A 25,394-nucleotide genomic window follows, 5' to 3' on the forward strand; every position below is an offset into this window, starting at 1 on the left:
TGTGTGTGTGTGTGTGTGTGTGTGTGTGTGTGTGTGTGTGTGTGTGTGTGTGTGTGTGTGTGTGGAAAGATCAAAAAAGCAGTTTGAATACCACAGCAGTTCTCTCTGTATATTTATCATGCAATTATTAATATTGCATGTGAAGTTGTTCTATTAGCCCTGAACCCATATTGCTGATCACAAAATATATTATGTTTGGTAATAAAGTTATCAATTTTTTTTGTTTTTGTATTTTTGAGAATTGATAGAGCAGAGCAAAAGGTCTGTAGTTTGAAAGTGTATGTTTTTCACCAGCCTTGTATATTGGTACACCTTTGCCATTTTCGTTTTATCTGGAAAGACTTCAGTTTATAACAAACATAGATTCATTAATACTTACTTTCTTGCTTAGCACATCATTACACGCATATCAGTATCACATCAGTATGTGCATATTTGAATCATCCGTGCTTTTTTTTACTTATGTTTTAGAGGAAATGCACAAGGCACTTTTAAAAACGGGAGCCGTGTGTTGCTTCACTCATAGGCGACCCAGTTGGAAGCCTGTGTTGAGTGAAGTTAAGCTCTGTGCCTGGACTTCTCTGGGGTCATTCATCCAAGTGTGATAGCGTGACTGTTGTGTAAACTTAAGATCCCAAAACAACTCCTGTGCTACTGCAACAGTGAAGACGTAGTGAAAGGGACAAGGAGGAAGCATGACATGGTGGGTGGTGAAGAAGACGTTGACGTGCACACACACACACACCGGCAAGTTATGTCTCTGTTATCACCTCTAAAAATCTTCCTCTCCATCCCAACCCTCCCTTACTTTACTTCCATCCTGTCTGCACATGTGTCAGTCCTGCCGGTCTCACTGTGTGGTCACTGAAGGAAATTAAGTGAGATTGGAAGCAGCAGAGCATGTTGTGTGAGACCAAGGAAGGGTGTGTTTGATTGATAAAGCGGAGAGAGTATACAGAGTGTATTGAGAAAAAAGAGTGGAGTGAGCAATGAGAGGGGTAGTCTGGGATGTTACTCACACATGTGTCTGCTTCAGCTAAATATAAATGTATGGGAGAGCAATGCTGCAGAGAGATCATCCAAAGACACACATTGTTTTTTTTGCTGCCCAGCTCGATGCCCCTACACCTCTTATGTCTTGCTTTATGGTCCCTGCCTTTTGTTTTAAGAGGCTGAAGTAGATAGTGAGTTGAAGGTGAGAGCTTTCTCTGCTTTGGTGTTTATCTCATAAGATACATCTGATGCAAAGCCCTTTAGCCCATCCTCCTTACATGTTTTTTTTTTTTTTTTTTTGCTTTTTCTCTCCCACTCACTTTCTCTACCACTCGCTTTACTACCTGCCTGCTCTTTTCTCCCTTCCTCTCTCTGCTCACGGGAGAGGAATCATTTTTTCTGAGAGAGGAAAGAGGAAGCTGTGACCCAGCTTGAGTTAAAAGCTCTTATAATAGTAGGTGCATCGATCTCGCCATCCATCCAGCCATCATCCATCCAGCCAGTGAGCAGTGTTGTAGCCTCAATGATCAAGTGAGCGTGCTCACTGCGTTGCCGTGGTGATGGGAGACGTGCAGGCAGCCAGCTAATGTACCACTTCTGTTGTCTTCCCTTACCAGAAAAAGGCAGAAGAAGCTCACAGGATACTGGAGGGACTGGGACCCAGGGTAGAACTGGTGAGTGGAGACTTTGATTTTCTGTCACATCTATTTTTCTTTTTCCTGCTCTCTTTTTGCATTATTGACATGTGGGAACATTTTGTAGAAGGTCAGATTAGAGGGATAAAGGATGCTTGGGAGGGACCAGTAACAAGTTCTTAAATGCAAGGCTCTTGAGCAAGGGTGTAAAGTAATGAAGTTAAAAGATTTGGTTAAGGTACTCCAAATCTCCTTTAAACAATTATTGAACATATGAATTATGATGACTCAAATCAGCGTGCAGTGTTAAAGGGTTGCCTGTAGCTGTATGTGTATGGGGCAAGGTCAGAATCATAACAAGGACATTTTGGGAGTGTACTCGAGCTGTTCAATTACAATCTGTCTGCACAACTGAAAATATGGTTGATTGTTTGAACTGTTTGTTCCTTCTTGTGTTCCAGCCTCTGTACAATCAGCCTTCTGATACCAAGCAGTACCATGAGAACATCAAAATGTGAGTCTGTTACTACATGGGCCTATACACTTCCACATCAACAAATGTTTTATATCAGGTCATTAAACTATAGAGAGTTTAACCATTGATACAGAAGCTCATGTAGGATAGTTTGATAATACAAACTGCGTCACCACAGATCTTTTTAAAATCCCCAAAATAATTAAAAAGAATAATGCATTTCAAGCCATCTTGTTGTTCTTGAAAATTTGTGTATTGTGTATAGCAAACTCAAATTTACATAACTCTTAAGTGCTCTGGGTTCATGAGAATGCTAGAACCTATCAAAGGATAACAGGCCAGGAAGGCTGGAGAAGCCCTGTTCTACAGGGAGATACTTGATTTGTTATCTGTTGTATTTGCTGTACAGGGGAAATTTGTTTGTTTACAAATGTAGCAACTACTAATGGTGCTTTTGCTCTCCTGTTGTATTCTGCTCATGAAATCCTTGATTTTTTTTAATTCTCTGTAAACTTGAAAATACTACCACTAGAAATTCAAACTTTGTGACCTTAGCAGCTATTCATTCCCATAGTAGAGAGAATGAGACTGGCCACTTGTTTCCACCCTCAAGTCCCCCTTCCTCCTTGGCAGACTGCAAATAATGGCATTTCAGAAGGGGATGTGAAAATGTCATTATGTAAACTTGGTAATGAAACTTACTGGAATAAACGTTTAGAACGTGGGCAGCTACAGTGGGTAAAAAGATAATGCAAAAACCGCATGGTAAAGGACCTCCACTTTTAGTGAAGTCTTTAGTTTGAGAATGACACGGCAGTAGTATTGGCAATTAAATCAGCTAGCAGACCAGTCCATAGGCTAAGGCCATTATTTTACTTCCAGTCAAGTTCTGTCAGTTCTGTTTAAATCCATACCTACATGTCTAGTATTATGTAAGTGTAGTATTATTATTTGCCCTCATGTTTTAAATTTGATCCCTAAATAGGTTTTTGAGTTGAGTACACCTGTTTTCTCCTTGTTTAATTATGCATTTAAAAAACATTTTTAAGCAAGTTCCAAATGGTACAACTAAGGCTCACTGTCATTTTGTTGTGAGGACCTTGAATATGTGGTTTAAGACAACAGCAACCTAATATCAAAGAGGTTGTTTGTTTTGTATGCTTTAGAATTGGACTACCAGCTGCTGTCTGTTATTTTACTGAGCTAACAAGATGGTAGAAGATTTGTATGTCATATTTATATTTTTGCCACATCAAATCAGCTTTAACTCTGAAGCAGTAGTATTGAAGTCATATTTTAATTCAGGTTGTCCTTTTGCTGCTGACATGAGCTTCAGAACTTCTATGCTCAAGCAAAAGGTGCATAAGTATAAAAAACATAGCTGTTGCCTCTGAAAATAACTATTGATTTCTTTTTTTGCCCCTGATATTATAATCTTATAAATCTTAACAATATAATCAGGATGCTCTTCTTAGCATCCAAGATTGTGTTAGATGAATGTTTAATAGATCATGTCAATTTCATATTAAAGGAGCAGAGAATACACTTCTGTGCGTCGCCCTGCCATGTCTATCAATACAGCTCTAAAATATTTTAAGGACCCTACTTCAATGAGGCACATCAAAGGGCTGCGAGAGGGTTATAATAGCTCGTCTCTACCATTGGCACAGTGGCATACCACAAGATGTGTCTGACCTCTTAGCCACACACTGCTCTGTCTTCACTGCTTTTGATCCCTGCACCGTTTGATCAGTATTATTGCCTCAAAGCAATTAACTGAAAACTCTCCTTTCTCCCACTGTGTGTGCGCGTTATTAAATACCACTGAGTCGCTTTGAGCCAGCACAATTGACTTCTTTGTTTTGATTACCGGTTTGCTAAACCTGGCACTCACCCCTGCTGGGATGGATGGGTAGTAACATTCGGCATCCGAATCCCCATCCTGGTTCATCTCCTGCTCACTTTGCCTTGACCACTCAACTGGCGATACATTTGCCAATATCCGTTGCATATTCAGAAAAAATATTTTACCTCAGTGTGCTTGTACCACTGGGGAACATCTGTGTGCGTGTAAAGAATCTTCCAGCCATCATGTTTTGTAGGTATTATGCCAATTACAGCGTCCTTGGAGATCTCAGTGGCACCGACTTAGTGCAGGACAAAGGAAACCTTTTGTAGGCGTTCAGGGCTACTAATCTTTCCCTTTGCCATCTGCTGTCCAGAGGACAATGCCATCTCTGTTTTGAAAAGGCTTAATCTGCCAGTCCTGTTTTTGCCATACCAAGTTAGTTCTCACCAATTATATGGCACAGTAAGTGTGGGTATCAACAGTATCTAACTGGGAGTTTGGCAGTATTTATCTTTTCTGCTGCAATGACCTGGCTCAATATGTGCCTGTTTGTTTGTGTGGGAGTGTTTATGTAGTTGGGGGTTAAGGCTGTTTAGATTGAACTTGGCTTTGTTATTGCAGATAACATATTTGGGAAATGGAGAATAGGTCATCCTGTTTGTTTGTCCCTCCAGAGCCTAAAGGCTATCATGCTAACTTCCAATTTTCACAAAAGTCATACCACCAGTAGCCCACTTCCTGGTCTTCTGTCCTTGCCTGTGATCAAGAGGGCCCCGCGGCTCAGCTGAAGTGATAGAATAAGATTACATTAATCAGTTTGGAACGTGACCTTACAACTGACGGATTAAGTGTCAGGAATAAAATTCTGTTTTGCAGCACAGAAAGAGACAAACTGAGTGGCTGCCTAAGGAGATTACTGGCCCTGACCTTTATTTGAAGCACTGTGGCTGGTTGTTCCCAGCCCAGACAAGTTTGATAAGTTTGCCTCACCTCGCTGTCCTTTCTACCCAGAAGCAAGTGTGAGTTTATCGAGCAGTGGCACACAAGGACAGACATTGTTTGTGTGGGTGTATGTGTGTGAAAGAAAGTGTGTTTTTTGTTTATTGGTTAAATAGGTCAGGTGGGCAAAGAAAATGTGAGAGGGTAGAAAATGTTTACCCGAGGTTCTGAAGAGCATGATGTACTTAGATTTATTATATGACAAGCATAATTAAATCACTGTCTGAATTGTAAATGTTTTTGTGAATACCATTGCCTTATCTTTGATTTCTACTCCTCTGCCCGTCTCTTTTCTCCATGCATCTCTTTTTCTCGACCGTCTTAGAAACCAGGCAATGAGGAAGAAGCTCATCTTATACTTCAAGAGGAGAAATCATGCTCGTAAGCAGTGGGTAAGTAGAGAATCTAACATTTTTGACTCTCTGCTGAGACTGCCCATGACGGATGACTAGTGTGAAACTGGGCCAGCTGCTCCATGAAGAAAGTATCCATTTTCGACAGACCAATAGAACACCGGGTATGATCAGTTTTTTAGTACTCTTACAGTGCCCTGCCCTTGCTTTTAAAATAAATAAAAAAAACTCTCACACAGTCATCTGAAAAAAAAAAAACAACCTAGATCTGTCAGCTAAGCACTTATAATGAGCATTGTACAGGGTTAGTCTGTGCTCTAGCCTGCCAATGATTGAGGGAGACTGAGCCAAAGAGAATGACTATTAATAAAGCAGGGATCAATTGGGTGAGCCATTATGCTACAGCCAGCAGACATCTTAAAACCTAGCTCAACAGAAAATTATCATGTCCACAGTTTTACTATGAACTTATCCACACGTCGTAAATATGATGGGAAACCAGTTTATTTTACTGCATCCAACCTCTGAGATAGTGTCAGCAACAAACTTTCACAGCTCTGCATTCATTGTCCATTGCGGATTTAAGTGAGGCCGGAAAGAACAGTTCAGAAGCAGCACCTGTATCAGAGCCTGAGTCGTGGGCGAGTGTCCAGCCTTCTTTTGCGTTGTGTCTAATTGGGGGAGGTACCTGCTTGTGTGCAGAGTGGGGGGGGAGGGACATCACCTTGGGGTTTATGAGCCTACTGAGGGACTTGTCTCCAGCGAGTTTAATGGTCTGCTTTACAGCATGCCTGTGAGGAAGCTGGGAGGAACGAGGGCCTGTTGTCTGGTAGAGTTGTGACTCAAGGCCAGACTGCCCATAGAATACCAACATATCCCTTTGCCCCTCTGAAACATGTAGATGTTCATGTTGAGACACAACAAGATAAAATAAATCATTCAATTGATCTTTCTCTGCGCTTTTGGCGATGTCTTGGTTTATCTGTAACTGTTAAATGTTCTGTAATTATACTTCCTTAAACAGTACGGTCCGATAGTTGTCTGTCTATTGATCAAAGGCAGACCTGCATCAAAGACAGAAAGAGATAGTGTTGATATTTAAGCAGATCTGCAGTGGTTTGAGATCTTTTATCTTTCTGTGGTGCTTCAGGAACAGAAATTTTGCCAGCGCTATGATCAGCTGATGGAAGCCTGGGAGAAGAAGGTGGAGCGCATCGAAAGCAACCCGCGGCGCCGAGCAAAGGAGAGCAAGGTGCGGGAGTACTACGAGAAACAGTTTCCAGAGATCCGCAAGCAAAGAGAGCTCCAGGAGCGCATGCAGAGGTGAGGTCACAACAACAGGCAATCTGTGGTTGTTCAACAGTGAAAAAAGCCCTTCATTTCTGGAATGGTCTTAATCAATTGGATTCATTTCCTAGTTACTAGTTTTGAGTGACATGTCTTTATTTTTCCTTTTGTAGCCGTGTTGGGCAGAGAGGAGGTGGGCTGACCTCTTCTGCAGCTCGCAGTGAACATGAGGTTTCTGAGATCATTGATGGCATATCAGAGCATGAGGTAGGCTCTTCTGTGAAGGATAGTTAGCCCCTCCATTCCTCTTCTGCAACATTTAGGGTGTATTCACACTGTCACACACTTGGAATTCCAAATTACCATACGGGACAGAGGGTGTCTGATTGGTGATTGTGCAGCCGATACCGATTGCTGATCGCCAATTAACTAAATTGACGGATAAACGGTCAATTCAGATCTTTTTTTCTTTTCTTTTTTTTTTATAGCTGAATTACAGTATAGGACAGTTTGACAGCTTTGTGGCGTATTGGGATCTCCACCAGGTTGCAGCACAACTTAGGCCATAGAGAATGTGATGTTAAAAGCTTGATAAAATTGTGTTAGGGTGGGTTATCCAGCTCCGCCATTTAATTTGCACTTTTGTGACTGACTCGCATGACAATCGACTTGTTATGCTAGCTTCAGCACATGTTGCTAATGGTGTACAGCTAATGTGGCGGAACTCATGCTTGTAAAATGAAGAATTCTAAAATCCGTGACTAGTAAGCATTTTTATGCATATTTTCCGATCTCCCGATTGAGTATTTTTACTAAATATTGGCCCATAAAGACCAGCGTCCAATCCATCGGGGCGTCCTTAAACCAATAAAATTTAATATATATGCACATTAATTGAGCGCACACACACACACACACACACACACACACACACACACACACACACACACACACACACACACACACTGCTGCTTGCAGTTGAAATGCTGCCAAAACTTTGATAGTTTCTGGTAGTTTTTACGGCCTGTATTTTTTTTTTTTTACAGTCAAACTCTTTTGAAACAAATTGTCTTTCCTCCGTTAATAACACGGGCTGTCGACACATAGCATCAACCGTTACCGCTACCGTAATTATCGACTGTGGACTCTTCCACTACATACTGTATTAGTTCTATTTTGAAACTAAACTGTGAGGTAGATAATGGTAAACATCAGCAAAGGATACAAAATCCCAAACATGTAATAGCCTGCAAATTTAGTATCTTTTGGTAAAGTTTCAGTGTCAAACGTGCCAGTCTGGTCTAAGGAAAGATTTTTAGCAATTTTTCAAACCCACTGAGGAAAATTGGTTTAACTTGACTTCAAACAAAAACTTACACCCTTTACACCCAGTTGAAATCAAAAATGGCTACCTGATTAACGTACACAGTTAAGCTACTTTCAATAAAAAAACATACATTATATATCCAATTATACTTTTCAAAAAAATTGCAAAGACATTGACTGACCTCACCAGAGAAATGTCTTGGTTATTATATATGTTAAAAGGAGATTTGCTTGGCTTGAGATGTCGGACTTACAATGTGAGGCACTGCTTTCAGTGTTAAGGATAAGTGGTGGAGGACCAAGCTCTGAGCAGACAGTGCCTTGTTGTCCACCAGTCACACATTAGACCTGTTCCTCTAATGTCAGCCTGGTCCCATCAAGCTGAGCAGTGTGTCCAATTGGGTTGTCTTTTCTCATCTCAAAAACTGCTTTTACCATCCAACCTCCTCTCGCTATCACAGTGCCTTTACTTTTACTACCCTCCCCCTCCTAACCTCAGATATTATCTTTTTATTTTTTATTTTGTAATCGTTGTAAATTGAAGAGCAACAGTAGAGTGAAAGTTTACATTTGACATGCCTTAGCCTGCTAAGCCAACAAGACACCCTGAACTTTGTCTCCTGTCATCTAAATCTCGGGCAGGTTTCATCTAGTGTATGTCAATATAAGCACCATGTTGTCAGACAGTTTCCCTCTCAAGACCAACCCACTCACTCCTGTGGATGTCTTGTGTGTGGCATTTGTGTTCCCCAGAACACAGAGAAGCAAATGCGGCAGCTGGCGGTCATCCCTCCTATGCTGTTTGATGCTGAGCAGCAACGCATCAAGTTCATCAACATGAATGGATTGATGGATGACCCCATGAAGGTGTACAAGGACCGGCAGGTTATGAACATGTGGAGCGAGCAGGAGAAGGACACTTTCAGAGAGAAGTAAGCACAACACAAGTAGTTGTCATGATGGACATAATTTCTTCTGCTTTGAATAGAAAACATCTCCTTTTATCCTTTCTTAGCTGCAAGATTGGCTTTTGTTGATCAAATATGGACCTAAAAGTGTTTTTGACAGAAACGTTTTGACATGTGGCTTTTGCATTTTGCATCTAGAATGCAATGTATGTGCACAAATTTTTACTAAATCCCATATTATTTTTCAGCCCCATTCTCATTTTGCAAGTGCTCAAAAGCTTCTGTTAAGCAATGATTAAATTATGTCTTGTACTCTTGTAAAATATGTGTGACGAATGAAGGGTCAGTCAGTTGTTGGTGAGGAAGTGTATCTTCCCCTTTTGTGAGAAACGAGAGGAGGCGTTTCAGGCTGCCAATTGGATCAAACCCATACTGTGCAATCAGTGGTTTTCAAGTCTACCCTCATGCAATAGGAAGATCGTCAGTTTCAGGAAGATATTTGATCACTAGTGATTGGCAGGTGTAATTTTTAATAATGTATTAGATGCCACCTTTTTATTGATTTAGGATTAATGCAATATATGTAGTATACCTCTAAGATAAAAAATAAAATAAAGAAATCAGCAAATGCCAATGATATTGAGTTATTCCATTAGCAAGTTGCTAGATTTTCTTTGTTCTGCTCCCACAGGTTCATCCAGCACCCCAAAAACTTTGGTCTGATTGCGTCTTTTCTGGAGAGAAAGGTATTGATTTATTTTCTTTTTCGTGTGTATATCTGGGTGGTCCAGTCATGATTGTTGACAAGAAACCCATCTCGTTCATGTTTCAGACGGTGGCGGAGTGTGTGCTCTTTTACTACCTGACCAAAAAGAATGAAAACTATAAGAACATAGTGCGGAGGAACTACAGACGCAGAGGAAGAAGCCAGGTATTCTCCACTTTCAAACTAATAGTTAGAAAAGATCTCTACTTTACAACAAGACACAACCATAAAAGTCTTGTGAGCCGGAAAATCTGAGGGGCATCACTACATTTTCTTTAAAAAGAAGTCTCCTTTTGTTATTGCTAGGCAACCAAAAAAGCAGCTGCAGTCACTTTGCTAAATACCACTCTCTAGTTGGCGAAAAACTTGTTTTCCATTTCAGCCATTACCCTTCAGCTCCAATGCCGTTCTCTGTTGTCAAACAAGTTTGGCAGAAAAAACCCTAGTAATTTCACCTCTATTGTTCATTGTTATAGACAATGTTATGTTAAAAAAAGCCTCTTATTTTATCTGGTTGGACACCAGAGACATTTTTCTATGTGGCATATTGAACAGGTTTTAACTTTGGGTGCACAGTAGGCTGCACAGAGCATACACTGGAGGTGCGAGGTATCTGGCGTGCAAAAACGGACTGCAAAAGGATTTAAACCCTTTGAAAACTACTGAAAATGGGGCATTGAATTGATTATAATGTGTCCTGCATGCACAGCCCTAAATCACTACCAACACTGGAGCTCTAGTTACTTCTTTACAGAACAGTGAGGTAGTCTAAGCCAACAAACTCCCTTGATGAATAGGTCAGAAAAACGCCAAAGGTCATAAAGTTGACTAATTAAGTGCCACAATTTGCTAAACGGCATCATGTAAACTCTATTTCCATACTGACAGTTTTTTTTAAATTTTATTTTGACCCAGGTCATTTCTATTGCTATTGAACAACCAGTTATTACTTTGCCCCCAGATCAGGTGCTAGCTGTTAAACTTCGTGATGGCGGGCGCTAAGAAAATAGCACATTTCTGGCATTTTTCTGGCGACCTTTTCCCGTTGGTACGAGGGCGATGTCTCCTCATCTTTCTTGAAGGAACCTTCACTCATTATCTGGGGCTTTGCTCCACATCTCTTGAGTAGCAGCTAGCATTAATAGCTTGCAGTCACTTAGGGAGGTAGCTTCAGAGGAGGAACAGGAAGTGTAGTGCTGTATGTTAAAATGACTGCAAATGCTAATCGAGATCCTGTTTGGGTAGTGGAGATATGGAGGGGATAAGTAATGGCTTAAGGCAAATGTTAATGTGTTTTCGGCCTTACTGAGTTTTTTTTCCTCCAAGGGCTGTGGCGGGGTGGCTACTCTGCTGTTTTCTTTAAGTACACTTTCTGCAGCACTGACCTAAGGGCAGCTTGGGGCGTAGAAATTATTAGGCTGATGATCTGTGTGGGAGAAGGAAAAAGAGAACCGCAAAGGGAGGAAAGGACATAAGTGATATTTAGCAAATGGAGGTAAAGGTGGTTTCTGTGAAGAAAAAATGCATTTTGTTCTTGCTCTTCTCCCTGCCATCTTACTCTACTCTTTATATTGTGGTCTCATTTCATTCTCGTTCTCTTGCTCTCTCTGTCTCTTTCTTAACTGTCTCAATTTGCATTCTTTTTATGTTCCCTTGCCAGAAACCATATGTAATGTGTCTTTTTATAAAGCAGACATGTAGTAAAGAGATCAACAAAAGTTAATATTCTTTGGATGAGCATTAGCCCACAGACAGCAACTGCAAATAGATCAAATAAAGTAGAAGTTGTGATCAGTTTAAATATGTGCGCTTGGTTAATATTAAGCCGCTGCTGTAAAGTTGTTGTTTTTTTTGGTCGTACTGAATGCCCATACTGATCTGAACTCTAACCGTAAAAGCCCAGACAGACAGGAAATTGGTAAGGAAGTGGTTCTGGGTGCTCAAAGAGCATATTTCTGAACTTTCGTATCCTGTTTTTTTAATGTTGATGCATAAACTGAATAGGATTTTTGAGGTTTGTATCTATTCTGTACTTAAACAATACAACAAAGTTCTTCTCAAATGTCAAAGATAAGAATTATTTCATGTATCTTGTTTTTGCAAACATCATGATGCGGTTTGTTGTGTTATCTCAGTCAGACATCATACCATCTGCAACTGTGTGCCAAACGTCAGAATAATGTTTAAGATATCAGATCAGGTGCCTCCTCCCTCACTGTTGGCAAACAGACAGAACATGTACGTGGCTAAAATACATATATAGTGGCTTGTAATTAGAGAGAAATATTGGAGGTGACTGCAAAGTGAAACTGTTACATTCAATAGTAAACAACACTCAAATACTTTGCAAAATGATTCAAGTGGTCCTTTTTCTTGTGTATGTGTCCACACATTGAAACTTATGTGTCAAATGTATACAGGTGACAGGAGAGGTGAGGGTGTTTGTTGGTAAGTCTGTGTGTCCAGTTATATGGGATTGTCTTTGTAACAGAGTGCCTTGTTGTTTCTGTCTTCTTCGCCACAGCACGGCCAGCAGCAGCAGCAACAGCAGCAGCAGCAACAGCAGCAGCAACAACAACCAGTGCATCGGGGCAGCCAGGAAGAGAAGGAGAAGGAGGAGAAAGAGAAGGAGGCAGAGAGGGATGAAGAAAAAAATGAAGCTGAAGACAAGGAAGATGGAATGAAGTGAGACACTTTTTAATACTGACTAAACCTTCCTGCAGGAATCATCCCATTTGTGTTAAACACTTTTACACTGTGTCTAAACAACGTCTAAACACTGTGCTGCAAAGAAAAGTTAACCTACTGATTCATTGGATATTGCATATCACAAGGTTTACCAGTTTACCAGTAAATGCAACCTTTTGTCCTGTCTGTGTTGTTTTTCAGACAACTGGAGTGACCAGTGCTAGTTATTGTCTATTAGCTCACAGGGCTCTAGATTGGGAATAACATTTTTCCTCTAGGTTGCACGGGTGCACCTAATGTCCTCGCATCCGCTGCCTCTCCACAAACGAAGCAATATAAAGCTGTGCCTGTGTTTGGAATCTTTGCATTTACTCTCCGTGAGGCCCCGCCCCCTTTCACTCACACGTTTCCGTAGCAACATGGAGAGACACAGCGGAGGACCACACTTTTGACATTTGTCCACAGTTTTGTTATAAACACAACTGTATATTGTTAAGCATGAGAGGCAAACTTGTATTTAACTCTGCTGTTTCGGCGGCCATGGCTAAAAACACAGAAGTTTTTGAATGCAACTAACTTAAGTTTGTAGAGTAAGAGCGTGTAAGACGGAGCCTGCTGGACCTGGGCGAGAGGGGCGAGGCCATGGATCACATACCTATGGCCAGAATATCATAGTTCATAAAAATGCAGCTCTGTGACAATACAGACATTTCACATGGGCACAACGTGTGCAACCAGGCCATTTGGACCCATTCATAATGAGTCAGCCGTCACTCTTTGAGTAGCCTAGCATACGTCCATCGCAATCCCCTTCTCTCCCTAGCTCTTTTAATCAGTTACTGTCTAAAACAAGTGAAGGAGCTTTTCACAGAGATACCTTTTTATTTTTTTAAATCTATCCTAGGCTATTTATTTCAGATATTTTTTTATGTACATGTGTTGCAGCTGTATGTATATACAACACACAACTTCAACATAAGAGGTATGTAGCACAATATGGACGTGATGGATGTCATATAAAAGGACTATGCGACAATAAAATTTGTTTTGGTTAAAATCAACAAATTAATCGTGATCTCAATGTTGATCAAAATACTCGTGATTATCATTTTGGCCATAATCGTGCAGCCCTATCTAACACAGTAAGAGGAAAAGGTGCTGCAGATTAAAAACATTTCTGCCACATTGTATGAGCCTGAGCCTGTACAGCTGCAAAAATCTTCTCACTTTCCCCCCATTTCGCCAACACACAATTTTAGAATTGTCCCGGATTGGGCTTCTGCAAATGGAGTAGGAGTAAGTTTTGGCTAGGGAGAGCGGATCTGGAAATCCAATCATTCTGTAACCCTTGAGCTCTCGCTCCCTCACCTCCAGCCAGACTTTAAACCTGCGGCACATTCAAGTGTCCATTTGTTCCAGCTTTTAAAACTGCTGTTTTGCTGTTTATCCTTCTCCCCTTACCAATAGGATTCCAACTGTCGGTTTTAAAATTCTGTTCTTATATTTCTAGTCTGGGTCTTTTTTGTTGGGGAAAATAAGCACTGTGATTAACCTAGCAGTAAAATTGAAATGTCAGTGTGTGAGGAGGAGTGTGTGTAAGTGGGTGGGTGGGCGGGTAGCAACAGCGGTGGAGGATGGGGCTTTTTCAGGCACAGTGCCGGCAAAGGATGCAAAACAAATGGATTATCACTGCTTTCTGGTGCCGGGAAATTAACTGATGAATAAAACATTCTGTCTGCAGTCATGCACTATATTATCAGGTCAGGCTCTACACTCCAGTACTTTCAAGTAATAGCAGGTCATATTTATTAGCAGCTGTGTCAGATTAAAAGATGGTGATGAGGCATTGCTACTGCCTCCTTGCTGTGAGGCGAGGCCAGGGGACTCCAAGAAGACCCTGCTGCTGGCCTGTCCCTGGCGCAGCTGGCTCGCCTATATTTAGACTGCCACCGGCTCCCCTCAGCAAGATTAATGGTGCTGGGGGAAGATGAATGAAGGTGCAGTTGGTTCAAACTCAGTCTCCTGTCTCCTGGCATGCCATTGTGCTGACACTCGATAAATTATCTTGGAAAAAGCAATGTCTGTGTACACATTCACAATTTGTCTTTTAATTTTGTGTTTCAATCTGCAGCATTCTATTGTCACCTGTCCTCATGCAGACACACATTTCTGTGCCTAGGTTTGTGATGGTGATGGACATCATTTGAATTTTATTTTTGAGACTGTCTCTCAGAACGTATTGTCAGTTTTTCTTTCACTAGTGAGATCTCCCTGAGCATAATTTGGGGAGAAATCAGCTGGCCAGTGCCGTACCAGAGCGCAGTGCCATTAACTTTACGCAGGGATGTTTACTGTGTTTACCTTTATTAAATATCCTGAAAATGACACCATACAGACCTCTACAAACATCGCACAGCTCAGTTATAACGTATAACTTAACTCAGCCAGACATTTCTCTGTTCTTGGCTAAGAGTGTCAGCATAGTGCTGCGGTGTTTCCACTGCATAAATAAGCGACCGGCTAGCCCTCGAATTTCAGCCTTCATGCGCATTTTTTCATTGCAACATTGTTCAAACAGAGCTGCAACATGTGTTTTTCAGTGTAGTCAAAGGCATTTATTTTTAAGGATTCTGTTGTTTTACAGTATTAAAAAGCAAAAACGAATATACAAATCCCAAAATTAAAAACAAATGGCTACCCAACAAACAAATATTTGAGTCTAGCCCCATACAAATAAATATATGTTTTTTTTGGTCTAAATTATTAAAATACGTGTCCTGCAATGCTGCCCATAAATTGGCACTGGGGACTGCGAATAGGGCTTTGACTCGTATGAGAATGACCCAGCATACGTACACCTTTGAACACCCTGTTTTCCCCTTGCTGACCGTGTTGACGTTTCTCAAACACAGGGACGACACCTCTGGAGAAGATGCAGAGGACAAAGAGCCCACCGTGGCTTTTAAGGGTCGACGCACAGCCAACAGCCAGGGGCGACGCAAGGGCCGCATCACCCGCTCGATGACCAGTGAAGTGGAGGAGACCACCACACCGCCACTCAACAATGAGCTTGGTAAGTCTAGCTGCACTGCAAATTTGTGCTAGTTTGCTCCTTTTTTAGCATGTGCAATTGGAGAGGGAGATGTGGGTAAACATGACAAAATGAATTGTGTGGCAATTCCCAAATATACCATTACAATATAATACATGACAGACAAGAACAGACATGTACAGTGAGGAAAATAAGTATTTAAACACCCTAATATTTTGCAAGTTCTCCCAGAAATCATGGAGGGGTCTGAAATTGTCATTGTAGGTGCATATCCACTGTGAGAGACATAATCTAAAAAAATCCAGAAATCACAATGTATGATTTTTTAACTATTTATTTGTATAACACAGCTGCAAATTAGTATTTGAACACCTGGGAAAATCAATGTTAATATTTGGTACAGTAGCCTTTGTTTGCAATTACAGAGGTGAAACGTTTCCTGTAGTTTTTCACCAGGTTTGCACACACTGCAGAAGGGATTTTGGCCCACCACAGATCTTCTCTAGATCAGTCAGGTTTCTAAACTGTTGCTGTGAAACACAGAGTTTGAGCTCCCTCCAAAGATTCTCTATTGGGTTTAGGTCTGGAGACTGGCTAGACCACGCCAGAACCTTGATATGTTTCTTACAGAGCCACTTGGTTATTTTGTCTGTGTGCTTCGGGTCATTGTCATGTTGGAACCCCCAGCCTTGACCCATCTTCAATGCTCTGAGGGAAGGAGGTTGTTCCCCAAAATCTCGCATTACATGGCCCTGGTCGTCCTCTCCTTAATACAGTGCAGTCGGCCTGTCCCATGTGCAGAAAACACCCACAAAGCATGATGCTACCACCCCCATGCTTCATAGTAGGAATGGTGTTCTTGGGATGGTACTCATCATTCTTCTTCCTCCAAAAACGGTTAGTGGAATTATGACCAAAAGGTTCAACTTTGGTCTCATCTGACCACATGACTTTCTCCCATGACTCCTCTGGATCATCCAAATGGTCATTGGCAAACTTAAGACGGGCCTTGACATGTGCTGGTTTAAGCAGGGGAACCTTCCTTGCCATGCATGATTTCAAACCATGACGTCTTAGTTTATGACCAATACTAACCTTGGAAACAGTGGTCCCAGCTCTTTTCAGGTCATATACCAGCTCCTCCTGTGTAGTTCTGGGCTGATTTCTCACCTTTCTTAGGGTCATTGAGACCCCACGAGGTGAGATCTTGCATGGAGCCCCAGTCCGAGGGAGATTGACAGTCATGTTTAGTTTCTTCCATTTTCTAATAATTGCTCTAACAGTGGACCTTTTTTCCCCAAGCTGCTTGGCAATTTCCCGGTAGCCCTTTCCAGCCTTGTGGACGTGTACAATTTTGTCTCTAGTGTCTTTGGACAGCTCTTTGGTCTTGGCCATGTTAGTAGTTGGATTGAATGGGTCGGACGGGTGTCTTTATGCAGCTAACAACCTCAAACAGGTGCATCTAGTTTTGGATAAACGGAGTGAAGGTGGAGATTTTTAAGGCAGACTAACAGGTCTTTGAGGGTCAGAAATGTAGCTGATAGACAGGTGTTCAAATACTTATTTGCAGCTGTATCATACAAATAAATAGTTAAAAAATCATACGTTGTGATTTCTGGATATTTCTTTTTAGATTATGTCTCTCACAGTGGCCCTAAACCAACAATGACAATTTCAGACCCCTCCATGATTTCTAAGTGGGAGAACTTGCAAAATACCAGGGTGTTCAAATACTTATATTCCTCACTGTATCCTTTATAAGGAAACTTATGTGATTTCTAAATTAGTGCAAAACTTTGTAATTAAAAAAAAAGCTAAAAGCAATAATGTAGGACAACATATTTTACAGCTAAGGTTTACAGATAAGTGTTTCACTGCTATCACACAGGATTGACTGCCACCTTTGATCTAGTTGTGGCCTCCTTTCTCACTCCACAAGAGTGCACTGTTGGTCCTTTTGTCTTCATTCATAAGGGCTTGCACTCACGTCTTTGCCTAAGTGACACTCATAAATGGCATAATAACATCAATACAGTAAAATGTGTGCCAGCATGAGTAATGTAGATCTAATCCCATCTGTTGGCAAAAGAAAAAAGTTATAGTTAAGGACAAAATATTCAGTGTGTCAGCGGTGTCCCCCCGCTTAGCTCTTAGTTTCCTCGCAGATGGTAAGTCAACCATGCACACACCAACAATCGTGCTGCAGGCTATCAGGGATTTTTTTTTAATGTTTCAGCAGTTGTGTATATATACGCCTGTCGCTCCCGCAGCACAGGTTTAGTCACAGGGAATCCCCAGGTGACATCTCGGTTCACCCCCCCCCCTCCCCGGCACTGCTGTTTGTGCCCACAGTGCCCTTCACAGGTTCGTATATAGAGGACACAGAAGCAACGGTTCCCACTTTGCTGGCTGACAGGCAGGGCCAGGGTTGGCCTGGTGTATGCGCTGTGCAGGGAAAGAAGCCAGTTGTTATGTCTATAATCATTAACTGACTTCTCTCCTTGGATTTCCTGCTTCCTCCATCTAAAACAAATAGTCCCTAGCGACCCACGCTGCAGTGCCTCACTGGCAAGCAGCGCAAGCTACCCTGCCCCCTACCCGCTATTCTTTTTTTCGTCTCTAATTCTCTCTCTCTCTTTCCTTTCCTCTTGTCAGTCACTCCCTAACTGACTTTGTGACAACTGCCCACTCCCCCCTCCTCCCGCCCCTTTCTAACTTGGTGGTTCTCTATTTTTTTCTTTTAACAGCTAATCTGGAGATGAATGAGAGCTCTCGCTGGACTGAAGAAGAGATGGAAACTGCCAAAAAAGGTAATACAGAGTAGACCTTTTCTTCTCCTTATGACGTATAACTTCCATTGCTATGTGTTATAATAGAGTCGCCAAAGGAGAGAACACTAGTAGCTCAAGCATTGTTTTTTTTTTTAAGGCATAGACAAGTGACTTCCTGTTAGTGAGGCAGTAACTGCCACGTGCTGCTAGGTTGTTTCTATGCGTGTATGTGTCAGTGAGCCTGGACTGGGTCTGTTGCTCTTTGGAGCCGTTTCCCTGACTCTCTAGGTCAAGGCAATCCTGTCTTTTTATCAAGCGGGCTGTAAAGTCTGCCTCTTATCAGCCAGCCCTTGCAAATGCAGCAGTCATTAACTCAACCTGTTTATTGTCTCTGACTGATTACCCAGAGGCCTATGGCTGATTCAAAGAGGTCACTGACATTCTACCCATTTCCTAGCACCAGTGCTCTGTGTGAGTGCGTTTGACAGTGTTTGTCGCGTGCAGTCCATGAGTCTCACATCCTGATAGGACGTCTCATCTTCAGTGGTTTCTAATGTGTGCTACTCTTTGGATAGGTTATCCCCACTAATCTGTTGCACCAGATTGGATCTGGTTCTTATCTGTAAGGGTATTTAAAAAGGACTAGATTTACATGTTGCCAAAAAAGTAATGTGTGTTGCAGGCAGTAATGTCAATATTTATAAATATCTTTACCTTGCCAAAAGTCAGACTCAGCTGTGTTTTTAAATGCATTTTCATTTATAGATTATTTGGCAAAATCTTGTTTTTAGGTGGCTCAGTACTCTTTGTCAAGTCCTTCTTTCTGCTCTTGACTCAAAACCATTTCATTGCAAGAGGGCTGTTTTGTGGCCATTCGTAGATGATGTGTCATCTTGCTTTGTGTAACTCTCAGTTCTGCTTCTGACTAACTTAACCTGTCCTCCCTCGTAATCAACAGTGGATAAAGTGCCTCTTGCAAGCGGCTATCAGCAGCTTGAGTGTGGTATTGAAACCAAATTTTGGTCATCATTTATCACATCCGTCTCATGCTGTGTCTGTGTGTGTGGTGTCTTCTGCAATTATAGGTTTGTGTATGCGTGCTAGATTGTGTGTTAAGGGGTTATTTTGCGATAACTGGCGCTGGAGTGGTTTGAACACAGTTCCGTGTAGTAATCCCGGTTAATGTCTACAGTTCCATTCTCCTGCAGCGGGATTAGTGGGGCTCTCCATCCCAGAGGATTAGCCTGGCAGCTTGGTGGGAGCCGGGCTTCTATGACAGGCTTATGTAACCACAACCACAGAACCCCAGCTTCAGTCCTGAGGGCCGAAGAGGAGGAGCTGCTCTTGCCGTTTTTCATCAGATCTAACAGCCACCCTCACACCTGCCAAAAGGGATCCCCCCCAATTTCCTCGAAGTATTGAATACGCTTGTCAAGATGCTCTCCCTAGCAGGTGCTTGACATGTATATCTTTTTAAGGTTAAATGTGTTTACCCCCTTAAGCTAAACCGATCCGAATAATAGCATTTACAGTGCTTGGCAGGACTACGGCATTCCAGCATGGCAACGCCAGCCAGCTCTGTCTTCGAGGATGGCATTGCCACACTCAGAGATAGATCACTCTTGTTTTCATTGCTCATAAAGATTGGTACCTCATGCAAGGGACATAGTGGGTTTTAAACCCACTATGTGTGCGTGCGTGCGTGTGTGTGTAAGATATGTGTAGAAAAAGGTTGTTTGTGTGCACTTGGTCCAAGCTGTGTGTGTTTGCATGTGCGCCCTTCTTGGCTGGCGTTTATGTAAGTGCACTAATCTGGCAGGCTTTGCTTGGGTGCAGGCAGTCAGACAGCTGGATAATGGCCCCTGCTCTGCTTTGCTGAAAGAACCCATTTAAAGGAGCAGCAGGTAGAGAATGGCACATTATTTCTTTCCTGTCTTTCTCTCCACTGTTGCTCTATCTCCTTCTCTCGTTCTGTCCGTCTCCCTCGTATGGGAGATGGCAACGGTCCAGATTGGCAAGCGCTGTGGAAGATTTGGCAAGCGCCTCTCTCCCCCACTCACTTTGTTTCTCCCTTCACTCTGTGCTGTTATAGACTGGAGAGAGGTCACATTCAAGATGAAAAGCAGGTCAGTCAGGAAAAATGTGAAAGCCTTTATGCTTTCTCATGGTATCAACATCAACTCCCCCTCCTGTCTCCCCCCTCTTCTCTCTTTGCTTACTCTCCACTTGTGTTTCCTTTCCTTTTCTCCATTGTCTCTGTGGCTCTGCTCTCTCTCTCTCTCTCTCTCTCTCTCTCTCTCTCTCTCTCTCTCTCTCTCTCTCTCTCTCTCTCTCTCTCTCTGCTCTCTTGTTTACTCTTGGACTGCCTGAGTATGTGTTTGCGTCTGTGTGCTCGAGTATTAACAAGAGAGACAGAGAGAGAGAGAGAGAGGGTTCGAGTGAGTGTACACTCACTCATGCGTTTGTGTGTGTGTGTGCACGCAGCGGTGCCTGCTGGCAGACTGAGGTAGGGGGAGGGACGGACCGACCGAGAGAGTGAGGGAGGGAGGAAAAAAAAGAGAGATAGAGGAGAGATCAGATGAGGGGAGAGAGAGGCTGAGCACAAAGCACCGCCCCAGAGTCCCACTTTCCTGTGGAAGTCTTTCCAGACGACCGCCATTGGGGAGAGACACGGCAAAGAAGAACAGACCAGCGCTCAGCAAAGCACAGGGAGCACGAAGTGAGGGAAAAGCAGGGGAGAGGCCACGAGCATGTACTTTTTTAGAGCCTGTCAACCTGACACCGGCTCAAGTATCAAGCCAGCTGGCAGGAAGAGCGCAGAGTCTGAGCTGTTTTCATCTCCTCTGCCCTGGATCGGAAGGCCCAGCCCCGCAGAACTTCCCTCCCTGCCCTCTGGAGATCAGACCGTCTGATACTGTTATCTATTGCAGGGCCACGAGGCGACGGCTGGAGTGACAGGCATGTGACAGACAGGAACAACCACTTTCTGGCCGCACAAGGTGTTGATTGGACTTTCTCTGGGAGGAGCTAATGGAAATACAGTGTCCTGATTGGCTGTGAGGCTACTACCTGCTTCAGTATCGCTGCTGCTAATTGGATGTTTGCTCCATGTGTGTTGCTCCAGCAACTAAGGCCCTGAGTCAACCTGAGCTGTTTAGGGACTGTGCTTTGTGTGCTTTCATACGATGGAATAACCTGGATGTAGCTAGCGGTCATAACAAAGTGACCTTTGACTTTTCAGTAAATTACTTGCATTGTTATTGCTTCAGGTTCAGTTGGTGCAGCAGAGTGTTTGTCTTGCTTGTTTGAATTGGTGTGCAATATGTTTGTCTGAGCATATTTGTGTCGAGGGTTTTTGACGTGAAGGGCTGTCTACTCAGTCCTTCCCACTTGTGAAACGGCTGTAAAAGGTTAATAGTTGTCGGCCATGTGTCCTCTTGGAGCAAATCCGGCTGGTCTGTCTTCTTTTCTTATTTGGAACAGCTGTCCTTGCAATAGCTTTTAGTAGCAGCGATGAATTTTTCAACTAAAAAACCTCTTAACACTTGACAGGTTGTAGGTGTGCAGCAGCTTTTAGACACCAGCAGCTCAGACATGAAAATCACCTCTGTTATGGCAGTTCTTTTTATACTGGCATTCATAAATTCACAGCAAGACAGTGAAAAATACAGGTCTTCTCACATCTGCTGGATGAAACGCAGCTTTTCCAGCCATTTTAGCAAAAGTTTATTTTTCTTTTATCAGTGGATTAAAAAAAGATAGAAACATCTAAATAAGTTTTAGGTAACTTATTTAGATGTATGTTCATTTATTGGTTATGACTTGTCCCCATAAATAAATACAGCCTTGTGAATAATACCCTAAATTAAATTTGTCAACTAATAGACCAGCTTTTATTGCAGCTATTACTTATTAATAGCATTATGCAATAGAGTGTTGATTTCAGAGTTGCTCTGATTAATGCGAAAGTTGAAATTACAGAGCTGTAAAGAGCTGTCCCTTCATCTCCTTTGGCTCAGACTTCTGCTTGTTGTCCTACTTCCACCATTGAGCGATGAGATGCAGAGACCTCTGAACCCATGTCCAAGGTTATCCCAGGAGGTGTTGGCTCTGTGCCTGTTAATAACACCCACCCCTGCTCACAACCCTTCAAGAGACCTGTCCTGTTGCCAGGGCCTGTCAGACTGGCACAGGAAACAAGTGGGTGGTGTAAGCTAAGCCTCTTACAACACACACACACTGTTAATGAGCTGCCTTTAGCTAACAGCAGACTCTGGGGGGGGACACACCGGTGCAAATTCTATTCTTCACTGAGTTGCGCTTACACACCGTTTTCACCCTACATCTCTTTTTTTAGCACACATGCACAGAACCAGAGCGTGCGTGCGTGTGTTTCGTGACAGGTTGATATATCACAGCTCTGGCCCAGCGGGTGCCTGTAGACTCTTGTGTAAGGACAATCATGTGGTTGACTGAGTAAAGGACCAGGGTTTCTTGGAACTGGGTCACATCAAAGTCAGTCAGAATATGACACCGAGTGACCCCAGTTGGGAGAATCTGTGATGTCATTGGTATGACTGACTGTTCAGCCAACACGCCACCTCTCCCCTCTCTCTTACTCCTATACTCAGTTTCTCTGCCTCTGTCTCTACTAAGGAAGCAAATGACATCAAGCCACACTGCTGCTGGGAGAGGGGGACTGTGTCTATGTTGCATTGTGGACTAAACTCCCAGGTTGTGCTACAGTTTTGACAGCTGTAGAAACATATGTTTTATGGCCATTGCCTTACCATAGAGAGACCTTCATACTGTTCACTTGTAGAGATTTTGGTTGGAGATGTTGCTTATGGTACATAAACCAAAATGGTCATTACATTTACAATCTTTACAACAATTGCATTTTACGCGGCTTACATAACATTTTCTTCTCTTCAACTTTATAGAGAATATAATTTGATATGGAGTAGTCATGCAAGGCCACATGTGAACCATGTTTGGCTGTCTTTGTTCCTGTCCTATCCTAATCTCGCTGCCTGTCCATCTGTTAATTGCAGGCCTTCTCCAGTATGGTAGGAATTGGTCCGCCATCGCCAAGATGGTGGGATCAAAAACCGTGTCACAGTGCAAGAACTTCTACTTCAACTACAAGAAGAGGCAGAAACTGGATGAGATTCTGCAGCAGCATAAAATGAAATCGGTAAGCACAGAGACAGTTTTTTTAATCATATTTGCTCCATGTGATGCTGACAAAGGAAAGTCATTCATGTTTTTTGTGCACAACCAAGCCCTAACATTGTTACTGTTTTTCCTTGGGATCTGAATATGTTTGTGCCCCAGGCTGTTTTTATTTAGTGTGTGTTTGTTTTTACCCAGGAGAAAGAGCGAAAGGCCCGCCGTAGGGGCAAAGCCCTGCAGAATGAGGAGACCAGTGCCCCGTATACAGCAGAGGAGGAGGAGATGATGGAGGGATCAGGAGCCAGTGGCAATGAAGAGGAGGCCCCTGAAGATGGAGAAGGTACACCAGTTTACTTCCTTTGAAGGTTTTATTTTACCTCCATTTATCAATTATGGTGTTTATCTTTTTGACCATTATAAATCTTTTACACTTTAAAATAAATTGCTGTATTATTTTTATGTTGAGTATGGGCGGGAACGGTCAAAAGAAGTCATGGTTCGGTGCATACCTCAGTTCAGACATCACAGTTTGGTACAATGGAGGGAAATCAAAACATAAATGCAGAAGGCAATTGTTTTTATTGTTTGTCTCAGACTGTAGCACTTAGTGTCACACAGTCTCTCCCGTGAACTAGCTGCAACAGCCTGAAGTATGTAAAGGAAGATGTAAACAGTGAGCAATTGGTACCCCATGTTATCTCGAGACTCCATATGTAAGTTGTTGACAAAATGAGACAATCAACCAATAAAAAATACAGCATCTCTGTTCTCTGCAAAGACAAACTAAATTACCTGATTAATGCAACGTTATCATGACGTTATGCATAATTACCTATTGACATAAAGTAGTCCCTATTCTTTAGGTTGGATTCAAACCAGTTTAGTACTGAGCCAGAAAGGCCAACCCAGATTTCCAATCGGTCTAGCAATATGTCATGGTCAAACGTGTCAAATGCGGCACTGAGATCAAGTAATACTAAGACTGAAATTTTGCCACTATCTGTGTGAAGGTGGACGTCATTAAAGACTTTGACAAGAGCCGTCTCAGTGCTGTGGTGTGTTCGGAAACCCAACTGAAAGGTATCAAAACTGTTGTTTAGTGACAAGAAATGGTTGAGTTGTTGAAAAAACTATTTTTCAATGATTTTACTTAAAAACAAAAGGTTTGATATTGGCCTATAGTTGCTCATTAGTGATGTGTCTAGATTGTTCTTTTTTAAGAGTGGCTTGATTACTCTAGTTTTCAGTTTCTGTGGAAAGATACCTAACAGAAGAGATCAGATCAGAAGCCAAACAATTTGATACATTTTTTTAAAAACACCCATTGGTAGGATGTCAAGTCAACAGGAGGAGGTTTTCAGATAATGTCCTCCAGGTATTTATGGTTGATTGTATTAAATTCTGTCATATTGGAACTAGTTTTGCTTAAACACTGTGACAACACATAGCCTGCACTTGAAATGGAGGCACTGACTGTTTGTCTAATCTTCAGAATTTTGTCTTTGAAGAAGGAGGCAAAGTCATGGCAGGCCTTGGTAGATATAAGTTCAGATGCTACTGGTACTGGAGGGTTTCTTAACCTATCGAAAGTAGCAAACAAATCACATGAATTATTATTGTTTCTAGCAATAACTTTAGAAAAGAAGGACCACCTTGCATTCCTCAGTTCCAAGGTATAAACGTGAAGTCTCTCTTTTATAGGTGTTATAATAGACCGGGAGATTGTTTTTTTGCCACCTTTGTTCAACTTTTTGACACTCTTTTTTTCTGTTCTCACCAGTAAGACATTTCTCCATGGGGATCTTTTCTTACCAGAGACAACTTTGACCTTAGTGGGAGCAATGGCATCAATAACATTTGCAATTTTAAAGTTGAAATTATCTACATGCTCAGTGACTGAGACCCCAGAGAAGGCGGGTGTGGAGGAGAAAAGCTGAATGAATATTTAGAGATAGTGCCGTTAAAGAGAACACAAGAAGGGTCAGAGAGAGAGCAACGTCCGTCACAACAACCTTGGAAATATTCATACCCTTGGAGACAGTCAAGTCCGGAGTGTGCCCCTTATTGAGCGTGGGATCTGTCACATGCTGAGTCAGTCCATAGTTCTCAAAAACACA

General features: G+C 42.2%; 1 protein-coding gene across 9 annotated transcripts in view; it reads left to right on the forward strand.

The window, feature by feature from the left end:
• The window catches only part of ncor2 (nuclear receptor corepressor 2), a 111,351-nt gene that overhangs the window by 41,155 nt on the left and 44,802 nt on the right, over positions 1–25,394 (forward strand). For 8 of the 9 annotated variants that reach the window (XR_004656595.1, XM_034871306.1, XM_034871313.1 and 5 more), the window contains exons 7-19: positions 1,611–1,667; positions 2,090–2,142; positions 5,277–5,343; positions 6,455–6,627; positions 6,765–6,858; positions 8,671–8,849; positions 9,517–9,571; positions 9,658–9,756; positions 12,116–12,276; positions 15,192–15,352; positions 18,079–18,141; positions 23,157–23,299; positions 23,476–23,617. Coding sequence is in view for 8 of the 9 variants with exons in the window: in XM_034871306.1 (XP_034727197.1) it covers positions 1,611–1,667; positions 2,090–2,142; positions 5,277–5,343; positions 6,455–6,627; positions 6,765–6,858; positions 8,671–8,849; positions 9,517–9,571; positions 9,658–9,756; positions 12,116–12,276; positions 15,192–15,352; positions 18,079–18,141; positions 23,157–23,299; positions 23,476–23,617 (1,447 nt within the window). In the remaining variant the exon portion in view is untranslated. The remainder of the gene's footprint in view (positions 1–1,610; positions 1,668–2,089; positions 2,143–5,276; positions 5,344–6,454; positions 6,628–6,764; positions 6,859–8,670; positions 8,850–9,516; positions 9,572–9,657; positions 9,757–12,115; positions 12,277–15,191; positions 15,353–18,078; positions 18,142–23,156; positions 23,300–23,475; positions 23,618–25,394) is intronic. The other variant, XM_034871307.1, reaches the window with a different exon arrangement.

Source organism: Etheostoma cragini, chromosome 5 (genome assembly GCF_013103735.1).
Source record: "Etheostoma cragini isolate CJK2018 chromosome 5, CSU_Ecrag_1.0, whole genome shotgun sequence".
NCBI lineage: Eukaryota > Metazoa > Chordata > Actinopteri > Perciformes > Percidae > Etheostoma > Etheostoma cragini.